General features: G+C 50.8%; 1 protein-coding gene across 1 annotated transcript in view; it reads left to right on the top strand.

Annotated features, from left to right (window-relative positions):
* The first annotated feature begins 415 nt into the window (after positions 1 to 415).
* LOC102744964 (transmembrane protein 132D-like) overlaps positions 416 to 13,556 on the top strand; it is a 253,567-nt gene continuing 240,426 nt past the window's right edge. Inside the window, exon 1 of the mRNA XM_031035213.2 lies at positions 416 to 565. Within this exon, the coding sequence (XP_030891073.2) occupies positions 487 to 565 (79 nt within the window). The 5' untranslated portion in view covers positions 416 to 486. The remainder of the gene's footprint in view (positions 566 to 13,556) is intronic.

Raw genomic sequence — 13,556 nt, 5'->3', positions numbered from 1 at the left:
GGCGCGCGGGGGCGGCACCGCCAAACTTCGGACGCGGGCGGCATGGGGACCGTGCGCCCGCGCGCCCCGCGCCGCCCCGCGCGCCCGGCCTGCCCGCCAGGGGCCCCCGCGCCGCCGCCGCCCGCGCCCCGGACGCCGCAGCCCCGCCGCCCGGCCGCCCGCGCGCGCTAGCCGGCTCCCGCGCTCCCGAGGCGCCCCTCGCCCGCCAAGCAGGAGGGCCGACCCCGCGCGGACTCGAGCGAGGCGCCCGGCGGGGGCGAGGGGTGGGGTTTGCGGCGCGCGCCGGCCTCGGGGGAGCGAGTCCGGAGCCGCGCGCGGTCGTCGCCCGGCCGGCCATGGGCTGGCGGGCGGAGGGCGCAGGGCCCCGCGGCTGCTCGCGCCCCTAGCCGCGCTCGCCTCGTGCAGCCCGCTCGGCCCCGGCCTGGCAACCGCTGGTGTGCGCCCCGACGGCGCCGGGAGCAGAGGAGCCGCGCTCGGGTCTCCGGGATGTGCCCGTCTGAGATGGGGACGCCGTGGCACCACTGGTCCCCCGTGCTCATCAGCCTGGCCGCCCTGTTCTCCAAAGGTGAGGGACGCCGCCGCCACCTCTGGCCCGGGACTAACTTTGGCGCGAGTGAGGGTGTGGGGGTGTGCGTGGCTGGGGTGGCTGGGACGGAGGGCGTGGGTGCTGTGTGCGCGTGTGGACGCGCGCGGGCGGCCCCTTTGCAGCAGGTGCCTCCGCGGAGGACTTGGCGGGGAGGCCCTGGGAGACACTGCCAAGGGACACGAGGAAAAATAGCCCTGAATTAGGGGAGGGGGGCCGTGGAGAACCTGGGAAGGAGAGGTGGGCTCCGGGAGGGCTGGGCTACAGGTCCGCGGAGGGGGCTTGGAAGGACCTGGCAGGGCCGTGGAGTGTGCGCTTGGCTTTCCCTGCCGGCGCCGATTTTCAGAGCAGTCCCGTGTATGGGAATGTATTCAGTGCCGGGGAGGAGGCTGCAAACAGGGCCCGGCGCTTAGCTCGGAGCCTGACCCCGGTTCCCCTAAGGCAGCCCTGAGGGCTTTTCTGCGCAGGTTCTCCCCTCCCGCCGTCCCCTGTCTGCTAGTCCGCCCCTGCTCCCGCACGGTTCCAAGCGGAGTTTCAACCCTAACTTGTCACCTGAGTTGTGCCAGCACGGCCCTGACCCGAAGCTGTGAGCAGAGGCATTCCTGGTGCGCCTCCCTCCCCGTCAGTCGGCACCCCAGCCTGTCACTGGCCCAGCCGAGCTGGAAGCTCAGGACGCTGATTCCTTGAAGAGAGATTATGTGATTCACGCAGGAGATGGTAGAAAGTACCAGCAATTCTTTCTCCTTATTGATCCGGACTCTGTGTGCGGTTCCCTCTGCGCGCCTCCTTTCCTACAAGGCAATCTGTGAGGAGGAAAGTGGAGATTCTTACCGGGCTCCGGTGTGTGCCCCCAGATCCCTGTAAACAGATTTCTCTGATGAGATTTTGGGGATGAGATCTCTCTCAGAAACGTCAAAGCCACTTGTCATGCACAACAGAGTCTTTTAATTACAGGATTTTTTTTTTGTGAGTTCTTCCAGAATCACTGGGGTCTGATACTTGAGGAAGACCTTTCACTTGCTGGGGTTTGTGCTGCTGTGGATTGAGGGAGGGGAAGCTTGCTCACCCTGCCCGCTGTCTTCTGGAGCGCTGGGCTAGTGGGTTCACCTCTCCTAATTAGGAGGAGCAATCCCGAGGACCAGAGCCTCCAGGATTTATGATGTGCACAAGAAACCAAAGAAAAGGTTGATGAATTCAGTGAATCCGAGCCAGGCAGACGTGAGGTTAAAAAAAAAAACCCTAATCCTCAGCAACAGCAGTCCAGCAGACTTGCATATCTGCTGCAAGGCATGCTTTTTATTGGTTGTCCCCTGATTTTCTAACAGGAACAGGCTTCTCTGTTTTTATGCTGCAATAACAAGGTTTTATTAAGAAAGCTACAGAATAGCTTGGTAAATATGACCTAACTATCGTGTCTCCTCGGGTATGTGCATCGTTCTGTTACTGATTTCTTTATTAGGCTGAAGAAAACTGTTATTACTCCTGATGCCTTTGAACTTTTTCAAGTGGAAACCCTGGAAATGTCTTTAAAGCGGGGCCTCTGTGATGTGGAGGTCTCAGCTCATCTGTGATGCTACCAGCCCAGCGTGTGACATATTTTGTGTGTTGAATGTAGAGACCCTAACTCAGCCACGCTGTTGAGAAGTGACTCGGTTGTGTGTGGATTTTCGGACAGAGCGAGCGCGGTGCTGAGGCAGGGTCTGTTCCGAGATCCTTCACACTATACCCAGGACAAGAAAATGTTTGACCCCTCTAATGCCATCGTGCTGTATAGAACCTCCTGGTGCAGATGTGATTTCTAAATGCAGGGATGGTTCGTTCTGTTTCCCCTGTGTTTGCATCACTTTTCCCTCTAAGATTCTCTGACCGCCCCCCCCCCCCCGCCGCCAAAAGTTTTAGACCAGCTTGACATCAAATCTGGACTATATTTAAAAGGATTTTAATTGGGGGCCAACATACGCATACACATGCACATAATCCAAAGTGCCTAGTTGGTCTGGGGCTGATGGAAAAATGATTTCCAAGTATTAAATGTCTGCTTCAGCATCTTACTGTCTTTATCGTATGGCCTTCATTCTTTCCAAATAGGAAACCTTGAATGAACAGAAATGCACATTTTAATTCCAGGCTGATTTCCTTGAACCTCACATATGTTTACGTTTCATGAGCAGGAAGTGATTGGTCGCAGACCAAACCCACTCTTACACAGATCTTTTGAAAAACAAATAAAAAGAAATCTTCATTGCTTGTACTTCTACCGGCAGGGACCTAGAGATGATATTATGCAATCAGAAAGTTCCCAGCAACGTTGTCCTGTGGTCCCAACCTTTTCCGGAGAACGGCCTTAATGTGGAGCTGCCGGAGAGCTTGTGGCTTGTGTCTCCGTGTAGGGTCTAGTCTTGTGGGGAACTTTAATTTTTAAAATTTTTAAAAATGTTTTATTTATCGGAGAGAGTGAGGAGAGAGAGAGCACAAGCAGGGGGAGCAAGCAGAGGGAGAAGCAGGCTTCCGCGGAGCAGGGAGCCCGACGCGGGGCTCGATCCCAGGACCCTGGGATCATGACCTGAGCCGAAGGCAGACGCTTCACTGACTGAGCCACCCAGGCACCTCTCTTGTTGGGAACTTGATGTGAACCAGAACCGGGCCAGCCTGCAGATGTGTTTTTATGCATCGCTGTTCGTTTTGAGGGAGGGACAGGAGTACGGGAAGTAGGGGCTGACGAGACAAATGGGTAAGAACTGGACGGGGGCAGAGAGCAGGCGGTTTTCATGCACAAGATTAAGAAGGTTGCCACGCTTAGGCTGCTTGTCATGACCTTCACCTGCATCCTGCAGAGTTAGTTTGTTCTCCTACAAAGGCCAGTGAGGAGTGGACACTCAGAGCCCCGGGGAATCCTGGGAGAGGACCTGTTGCCCCTGTCTCACACCTGCCTCACGGACCCTGCCTCAGGGTTGTGCAGGCCAGGTGCTCTGCCTGCGCCCGGCAGAAGGTGGCGAGCATTCTGAGCAGTGGCTTTTTCAGCGTATCTTCCTGCAGAGTGTTTCTGTGTGTCTGGCTTGCATCTTAGGCCAGAAGGGAAGCATCAGGTGGCAGAGTACCACCTCTGTTGAGGGTATGTCCAGGAAAAGTCCAGTACAGCCCTGGACTAGAAGGAGCTTGGGTTTACGGTGACACCTTTTCCAGGCTTTCAGGGGAGGAAGAAATATCTAGGAGGGAGCTCACTGGTGTGTATGTGAGAGACAGAGAGAGACAGAGACAGTGAGACTTCATTGCTTGCATTTAAACAGTGTCACCATTAAAGACCAGGGAACAGGGGGATCATTAACTTTCATTTTCTCTGAATAAAGTTAAGTAACAAATACAATTTCATAAAAAATTCTTATATTTTTTTATGAAAGGTAGAATTCCAAGTATGAGGATCTGTTTAATTTAGTTCCATTCTGAAAGCCAAGAAAAAATGAAAAACAAATCAAAACTCCAAAAATACCCGATTGCAGAAGCTTATACTACCTATATTTGTCTCGTCTATCCATTTATCTACTCACCCTTTTATTCAACCAGTCATCATTCATCCATCCTTTTGTTCATCAGTCTGTCCGTCCATCCATCCATCCACCCACCCCCCATCTGCCCATCTACCCATCGATCCATCCTTCTATCCATCCATCTATCCATCCACCCCCTATCCATCCATTCATCCATCCTTCTACCCATCCCTCCATCTATCCATCCACCTCCATCCATCCACCCCCCCCATCTGCCATCCTTCTACCCATCCGTCCATCCTTCTATCTATCCACCCCCATCCATCCATCCACCCATCCATCCTTCTACCCATCCATCTATCCATCCATCCATCCACCCCCTATCCATCCATATATCCATCCATCCTTCCATTCATCCATCCATCCACAAATTACCACAGACCTGGTGGCTTAAAATCAACAGAGATTTATTCTCACAGTTCTGGAGGACAGATGTCCAAAATCAGTCTCCCTGGGCCAAAATCAAGGTGTCAGCAGAAGGCTCCAAGGGAGAATCGTGTCTTCCCTCTTCCAGCTTCTGGTGGCTGGCTGCCTGCAGACCTTGCATCCCGGCAGGATCACTACCATCCTGCAGGCTGGTGGCTTCCCGCCTCTCTGCTCTGTCCTCGCATCATCATCTGCTCTCCCACCACCTCCCTTTAGAAGTCTCCTCTTGCACTGAGGGACCACCAGAACAATCCACATCGTCTCCCATCTTAACTCAATCACATCTGCAAAGATCCTTCTCTCCCTTTCCCCCCAAATAAGGTGATATTCAGAGGTTCAAGGGATTTGGACATAGGTATGTTTTGTGTGTCTTTTCCAACCTTTTATAGGGGTGACATCCTAAAACTATATTCTGCCTCCTGTTCTGAGTTTTAAGTTCCTCTAGGGGCCATGCTGTGTATTTTCCTATCTGGCTTCGATTTCTCTCCAGTATGTGTAGTATGCTTCTTTGGACATTGCAAGGGCTCAATCAATTTTTGAGTACGCTTAAGACTGTGGAATACCGCTAAAAGAACCTCTGTCCAATGGTAAAATGACTTGATGCTGTTTTTCCTCCTGGTTAACCAAGGTGCTGTAGGAAATACTTTGGTCAATCATAGTAACAGCTAACTTCTTGAGTAGTTATTGTATGCAAGCCACTGCGCTGAGTGATTTATGAAAATGATTTTGGGGGGAATTTTCAGATAAACCTAACTGGGTAGAGTTTGTTATTAGGCCCATCTTACGGATGCAGAAAGTGAGGCTCAGAGAGTAAGTAACTTGTCCGAGATCTCACAACCAGAAAGTGGCAGCGTCTGAATTCTGATTAGCCCACACCGCCAGCCCACCTCCATTCTGCCTGTGGTTATATGTCATCACTAAACACGAACCCGTTCCTCTGCGGTGCCACCTTGTGGTCGGTTCAATGCACAGAGGCTTCCATTGGAGTTTTGGCTCAGAGCCTAGGGTATGGTCGGCGCTCCACGCAACACAAGGGCTGGGGCGCCGACCCCCACTCTGCAGAGTAAAAAGTCCACTTGTAACTTTGACTCCCCAGAACGTCACTACCTACAGCCCACTGTTGACCGATAACATACACGGTCGATTAGCACGTATCGTGCATGTTGTATGTGTTACTGTGTTCTCACGATACGGTCAGCTGGAGAAAGGAAAATACTATTGAGGAAACCATGAGAAAATACAATTTCAGTACAAGACTGTATTTATCGAAAAAAATCCACATGTAAGTTCAAACCTGTGTTGGACAAATGGGTAAAGGAACGTCCCGTTCTTTAATTTCCTCCGCCTTAATTTTTCCAGTCGCAATCAGAAACGGTCCCTAAAAGGGGCTACATTGTAGATTTTTAAAAATGCCTTAAGCAGTTATTTGCTTATTTTATTTTTTAATATTTATTACCGAAGTGTGGTTGCCACACTGCGTTCTGTTAGTCTCGGGCATACAGCGCGGCCAGCTGAGCCCTCTGCCTGCCGCCCAGCGCCCACCGTGACCGAGGCAGTCACCAGACAACGTTGCGCCCACCTAACTGACTGAATTCCCCACGCTGTACTTTTCATCCCCGTGACTTACTTACTTTATAACTGGAAGTTTGTACCTCCTAAACTCTTAATCCCTTAATCCCTTAAAATACAGATTTTAATTCCCAGACTGTCAGAGAGGGTGAGGGCAGTGATCTGATGGTGTGAAGTGTTAACTAGCATTCTAACACGCAAAACCAGCCTAACTAACGTGCTCGGGCCCCGGGGGAGGGGAGGACCAAGGTGTGGCCCTTAGGACTGGATGCAGGGGTGGCTCTTCGGAGAAATTGTAAAGAAAGAGAAAGAAGCACGTAGAATGAAGGCAGACAGGTACATGTTTCTTTGCTTTCAAAGGGAGAAGGATGGGTCCCGTGGACATGTGGACCTGTGAGCTTGACTCTGATGCAGACCACAAGCTTGAGTGACCTTGAGGGAGGTGGTGGTCACCAGGACCCGCCGTGCACTTGTCCCGGAATGAGACCAAAGGCTCAGGATATACCTATATCACTTCCGTCATTTATTAAAGAAAAAAACCTGCTTCTAGGAAGGAATAAGGGGAACACCCAACAGCCTGAAGCCAGGTCTTCTTCACTTCTGTTACTGGACGCTGGTTTTAAAGGTTCTTTTAAATAGAAATACTGCCCAAGACTCCCGCCGCTTCCAGAAATTGTCAGACTCTGCAAAGGTGGAAGGTCCTTGAATTTAAAAGTAAACAAACTGCTGACAGTTTGATGTAGGAAAATAGAGACTCAAGTCCATGTTGTCAGAGCAGATAGAACAACAGTAGCCAAGGTAGAAAGTATGTTTGAAAGCAGAAAGAATCCGAACATCCCTCCCTCCACAGTGAAGTGTGTAAATGGAGATTTGGATACGCCTTTGCAGAGACAGGCAGTCACAGAGTTTTTGGCTCTTGGTGACATGTTCTTTTGTGCATGTGAGAAACAGTAAGTTCTTACGTTGATGGGGGCATCACGGGGCAGGTTCACCAAGCGAAGAAGACGATAGTCAGGTTTCATGGGCGTTCTTGTGTTTGTTGATGTTCCTCGTGGGGAGAGCTCTCCTGGCAGGTGGAGGATGCTGTCATTAGCAAGGTGTTGGACACACTTTCTTAGGTCGTGGTGGCAGTGGGAGATTTTGATTCCACCCCCTCGATTCCCCCCCGCCGCATTCCCGGTCACCCCGGATGCCTCCCTCCAGGCAGGTGCCACGTGGCAGCCCCTGCCCCTTGCCGCAGTGGAAGGCACGCCACCCCGGGAGCCGACGTCCAGCAACAGAGCAAAGACTTGGAAGAACAGATGTCGAGGGCGCCTGGGTGGCTCAGTTGGTTAAGCGACTGCCTTCGGCTCAGGTCATGATCCTGGAGTCCCGGGATCGAGTCCCACATCGGGCTCCCTGCTCAGCGGGGAGTCTGCTTCTCCCTCTGACCCTCCTCCTTCTCATGCTCTCTCTCTCTCTCTCAAATAAATAAATAAAATCTTTTAAAAAAAAAAAAGAACAGATGTCGACAGGCATGTTTTCTTGGCCCCTCTCTCCTGCCTCACCGTAGAAAATATTTTTCATGGGGAGGGTACGGGGAGGAGAGTGTAGAGTGAGCTTAGATGTTGCTATGCTTCTGAGCTGCTCTGAGCCACTTCACTACAATGTGAAGGAGAGACCGTGTGAGATTTTCCCAGATGTACCTGGGGGTCCCCACAGAGGAGTACCTGCCCTGGATCTCTGGGGGAGATGCAGAGGAAACGTCTGTGTGCGGAGACCAGGCAGGATGCTCCCGAGGGCTGCTGGGAGCCACAGAATGTTTCCGTGATCGGCCAGGTGTGGTGCAGATGTGACTGGGGGGTGGGTGGTATGGGCGACCCCAGGGGGCGCAAGGTCAAGACTGTGGAGGCGTAGCCGTGGTCCTCATGGACGGACCGCAGGACACCAGATGCCATGTGGACACATGACGAAGTCCAGTGGAAATGAACCCTTCCAGAACTTAGACATGGTCCCTGGAATCATTGGGGGAGGTCAGTGTTGACAGAGCCTTTGTTGGAAATGAGGACTGCAAATAGGAATGAGGTCCTGTGACGTATAGATGGAGAAACATGCATTTCTGGCTCCCTGAGGCTGGGGACTGAGGTTGGCATTCTCTCAGCAACCCCCCCCCCCCCCCACTGAACACGTTGAAGAACACGCATGGGCTGCGCTCGGTTTGGTGCGTCTGGCGCTCGATGGCGGAAGATGGCGGGGGGTCAGCCTTGAGCACAGTCTGTGGGGGCTGGTCCCAGGGCTCCGAGGTGGTCCTTCCCAGGGGAGCTGAGAAAGCAGGCGGGATGCTCATTCTTGCTGGAGAGGGGCAGGTGCACAGCACTGCCATCTGAACACGTCCCGAGGTGGGAGCCGTCTAACATATGGGGTAAGCGGCACCTGACCCAGGGCCGGCAGCAGGTGGCAGCCGGCGAACTGCAGTAGACAGGTGCCAGGGGGGGAGAAGGCTCCGGCTTCCTCTGAAGATCAGCTTATGTGGCCTGGCAGAGTGGAGGGGGATTTTAAGGATTTTTGTCTATTAGAACACCATCCTTTTCCTAAGTGTCTTTTCTAGGAACTATTTCTTAAGTCTTAGTACCAGTCGGCGGGGGAGGGGGTGGGAGCGGTGTTTATCCTGAGAAATGGTTTGCACTTTATCCTGTGAACACCATGAATTTTGTAAGTGAATTTCTAAGTGTCTCTCTTTGCTTTAACTCCTAGGACTCTCTGAGCCAGATTTGCCCTCGTTAAGTGTAGGAACTTAAGAGATGCGTCTTATGCATCAGCTTTATCCTTGGCCCTATCTTATTTTCCTGCCCCTGTTCTTCTCTTCCCATCTGCCTCCGTGCCTGCTTCTTTTGTCCCACAGCATTGCTGTTTTGTAACCTACTTCAGATTAATTTTGAAATGAGGGAGAGGTAAAAATAATCTCTCTACCCAAGGATGACTGTCTCCCATTTTGATGTGTCTCATTCTTACCGTTTTCTGTGGATTGTTTAAATCGTTGTGTTCATACTGTGGATGGTCCACATAATTTGGGTTTTGGACTTTTTGAGTTCATGTGTTTATATAAATATTCATGTTTTAAAAACCTATTATGAAGATATTTTTAATGTATGTACCATAGCTTAAAGTTTTAGCTCTTGTTGGGCATTTCCATCATTTATAGTTTTCCACTATTATAAGGAAGTAATTACCTTTGTGCATGATGTTTGCTCTGAGTTACATTCTTAGATAGATTCATGGTTATTTAATGATTGGGCCAAAAGAGTATGGGTAGACATTTTGCTGCCACGCTCTTTCCCAGAAGGGCTGTATCTTTTTGCAGAGGTCTGAGCAACATGTGAGAGCATCAGTTCCGTGGAACGTTGACACGCTTGGTGACGGCAGGTGTCCATGTCCGTGGTACCCCACGACCTCTGCTGAGTGTCTGTGTGTCCCTGGAAAGTATTCTCAGTGCGTCATGGAGAAAGTCACTCCTCTTTGAGGAGGTGACTCGTAATGCCCCGAAGCTCTGTCCGTTTTCCCCAAAGTGTGGTCCAGCGCCCTCAGGTTGGGGGCTTTGCCTCTCGGAGGCTGAGGGGTTGCTGTGGGTGAGGTGACAAAGTCTGTGGCCAGAGAAGATCTGGAATTGTTCATGGCAGGCACTCCCCGGGCTGCAGGCGAGGACCTCAGTCGGTAGGTGGCGTGGACATGGAGAGACCATGGTGTCAGGCCAGGAGGGACAAAGAAGATGTGTCTAAGAATGGGGTGGGGAGGAAGCTATTTAGTTGGCGGGGAAGAGGAGGTCCCCTCTAGGACATGCTGTTCGGGAATCAGCACCACAGCGGGGAATAAGAGCAACAGCTGGAGGTTCCAGTTTGGAATTTGTGGTTCTGTGACTGATGGCATCTGAGAGACCCCTGCTGCCCACACACAGCATGAAATATTCCAGTTCAGCCTACGATCTACATAGTTCTGAGTTTTTATATCCAGCAAGGAATGTCACCGGTCCTGGGCACGGAGGGCCGTTGTTTATCTAATGGCAAGGTAGGTTCCGAAGGCACAGAAATGAGTATGAAATCAACTCTGCCCTCAAGGGGTTGCAGTTCGGTGTGGGAAACGGTCCTAATCCTGTTCTGGCCCAGCGCCCTCCTTCAGGCACCCGGGGTCCCAGGGGCTGTGTGCTGCTGCTCCCCAGGGCTCCCCCAAGAAGCAGACAGCAGCTCCTGAGCCAGCCCCGGAACCCTGGTACCCAGAGATGCCTGCCGGTCTGGTTACTTGGACTCTAGCCTCTTCAGCTCGGGAAGGCCCCTCGGAGGGCATCTCGAGTTGCTGATACACGTTCCCGCCCTTGGGATCCAGAGTGATTCTCATCTTGTTGGAATCGATGCATGACACCCCTGATGTTGCAGGAGTCATGTCAGAGTGTCTCACCTTTGTTCTTTCTCTCTTCCCAGGGGGACCCTTCCTGGTGTCTCTGGCATTCCTTGCCATGGTGTTGGTAAAGAAGTGCTCAACTAACAGCTGATTTGATTTTGGTTTTTCTGGGTGATCCCTTTGCCTTCTAGGGTTTGAAAGTATTCCTGGTGTTTCTTTGAGCAGGAGACCCTCAAGAGCTACTGTTCCGTTTTATCACCCCAAAGGCCTCTGGATTACCGTCCTCAGGCAGCATTTAACAGATGCTGTAAAGGACGAAATGAAAGCAGGTCTTCGGCTGGGAGATCTTCCCTTGGAATATAAAGCACAGTGTGAGACCGTCTCCAGGAAGTTATGGACTGACTGGACACCTTCCACCCGAGTTTTATTTGTTTAAAGAAACATTTTGTAGCAATAAATAATTAGGCATATTTTGGTTGCAGGCTTGAAATGAAAATCGGAGATGGCCCAAGGGGTACCTTAGTGAGGATAGACCAGCTCTGGTGCAGGAATAAGCAAGTGCCTATGTCTCAGGGGCTTCACTTGATTGAGAAAGGTTTATTTCTTATCCACTGAGAGTCTAGCTGACCCACATCCACCTTGTTGTGCCATCTGGGGCACACACACGGTTTCATGGCTTATGCCCACATCCCACTGATCAGCACTTAGAAACACGTCCCCCATCTAACTGCAGAGAGGACTAGAAAGTGTAGAGCAGCACGTATACATTTGGTAAACGCTCACGGTCTCTGCCAGAAGGGAGAAAAGGAAACATGTTGGTTCACATAACTGAAATTCTGTGGGCACATCGGCATCAGGTAAGGCTTGATCCAGGTGCTTAGGGGATGCCAAAAGGACCTAGAGTCTCTCTGCTCCTCTTTAACTGTATTGCTTCTATTCTTAGAGACCGTGCCCCTCATTTAGGCAAGACCCTTCCCAGCTCAGAATTACATCTTGAAATCCACTGAAAAGAAAGCATTTCTTTTAACAATTCCATTAGAGTTCTGGACCTGCTCTGGATAGGCCACATTGCTCCATGAGCCTTCCTGAATCAGTGGCTGTGCCCAGGAGGATGGGATAGGTGTAGGCTGATGGGATCAGGCTGAGGCAGTGAGCTCCCCCTTTGGAGCCTCGAGTGGGAATCCACCCAGATCACCTGTATGAGAAAGGGGAGGGCATGATATATATCATTTTAAATACTGTTACCCAAAAGGGGTCGTGGATGCTGGACGTTTGCCATGAGAGCAATATTCCAGTCTTAGGGTCATTGTAATTCTAAACCTACTATGAAAATATTCCCAGGTTCTCTAATATTTAACCCTGAAGGGCATTTTGTATGCCTGCTCAGGTGACCGCTCTCAGTATAGAATTGTACCCTCTCAGAGAAGTTACTCTATCCTTCCAGTGTTTCAATGTAATGTAAGCTTTGGTTTCCAATGGTTGTAATTTTTCAGAGTCCTTAATTAGATGTAAAAACTATGCACAATGGAAATTGCTGTGGTTAAATATTTGCATTATGTGTTGTTAAAAGCAAGCATCAAAACATGCAATTGCTTGTTTTACAAGCATTCAATATTTTGAAATGTGAGGTCCCTGAAAACCCTGGGAATTCTCTTGGAAGGGAGAGAGCCGCTCAGATCACATCAGTTACATTTTCAGGGGAGCAGTGTCAGCATGGGGAGGGGAACGGGGTTTTGACTCACAGCCAGTTGAGGCGCAGCTCAGCCCGTCCCCGTCCCAACCAGGTGAGCCTTCTGCTTGATTTCTGGGCTTCCGGCTTCACCTTAGGGGGTCAGGTCGTTCAAAGAAGTATAACTTGCAAACGATGCACTGAGACAATTTCCAAGGTGTCCTGAATTATAGATAGCCCAATATTTACATTTTGGAAAGGAAAAAGGGTTGTAGGGTGCATTTGGGTCAAATATCTCATTTTTACTCTTGTGCGGTAATTTTCCTGGAATTGTTTCAGATGTGGTAAAGAGATTTTTGATACGGAAAGGACATGATTACTATTCTTTTACAAGTTAAATTGAAAAGCAGGCCTCGTGAACCTAAAGGATGTAAAACCGAGAAAGAGGGCGCATTATGTCTTTGACAGATAGAGAAGCCAAAGACTGGCCATCCCTTTCCTTATGTGCTTTGTGTCGGGTGTGACTTTCGGCCAGGTGTCAGGCAGTGGACTGTGGCTGCCGTAACGGATGTCTTGTCAGGATTTTGAAATTGGAGACTTTCATAAAGATGTGGATTTTCCTGCTCCCGTTGATGGATGTGTGTATTTCTGTGCGGCGACAGGTCGTTCCAGCTAAGCAGTGGCCGCGGCCACCGGAGGGTGGGGCCTATTCCTGTCACCATTGTCGCGGGCTGGAACTGTGTGTCGTGGGGCTGAGCTCCGTGTCGGCCAGAGGTGGGGAAATGAAATGCAGACAGCAGTGCCCACGTTCCTTGAAGTGTGAAGACGTTCCCTCACTCGTGTGATCTCCCTGGGCCCTGGCAGCCCGGGGATGTGTGGCTCTTGCTGTGTGACGGTTACCTTGAATCTTGGGGAACTGCGGGGTTTTACGTAACGCGATGATTTTACCTCGTTTGTTTGAAGCAGTGTCCTGGAAACAGGATGTGTGCGTGGAGGAGTGTGAGGCAGAGACCTTCAGAGATGAATTTCCTGGGGGTGTTTGAGAGCTTATGAGTCTGCAGAGCCTTCTGTGTGCGTTTGCTCTTAAATGTATAAGTTTTTTGAGTATAGTTGACACACAATGTTCTGCTGGTTTAAAGTGTACTATTCACTCCTTAACTTGATCTCTCTAAATGCATAGTTGCGCCGCACATCTTTTTTGTCTGTCTGCCTGCCTCTCTGTGTCTCACCTTTGATTTCATGGTAGAAAGGTACCCCCCATCTGCTGTCTCACTGTGATCCACTTCCCTCAGGTGTGCAGACCTCCACTGTCCCACATGTATGGTCAGGCAGTTCCTTTGATCCAGACAGCGGAACACTCCCACCCCGTAGCTCATTAAGACAAGTACATTTA

This window comes from Leptonychotes weddellii, chromosome 13 (genome assembly GCF_054177405.1).
Source record: "Leptonychotes weddellii isolate Sample4059 chromosome 13, ASM5417740v2, whole genome shotgun sequence".
NCBI lineage: Eukaryota > Metazoa > Chordata > Mammalia > Carnivora > Phocidae > Leptonychotes > Leptonychotes weddellii.
The sequence above is the reverse complement of the archived record's forward strand: the minus strand, read 5'-3'. Positions and strand labels throughout refer to the sequence as shown.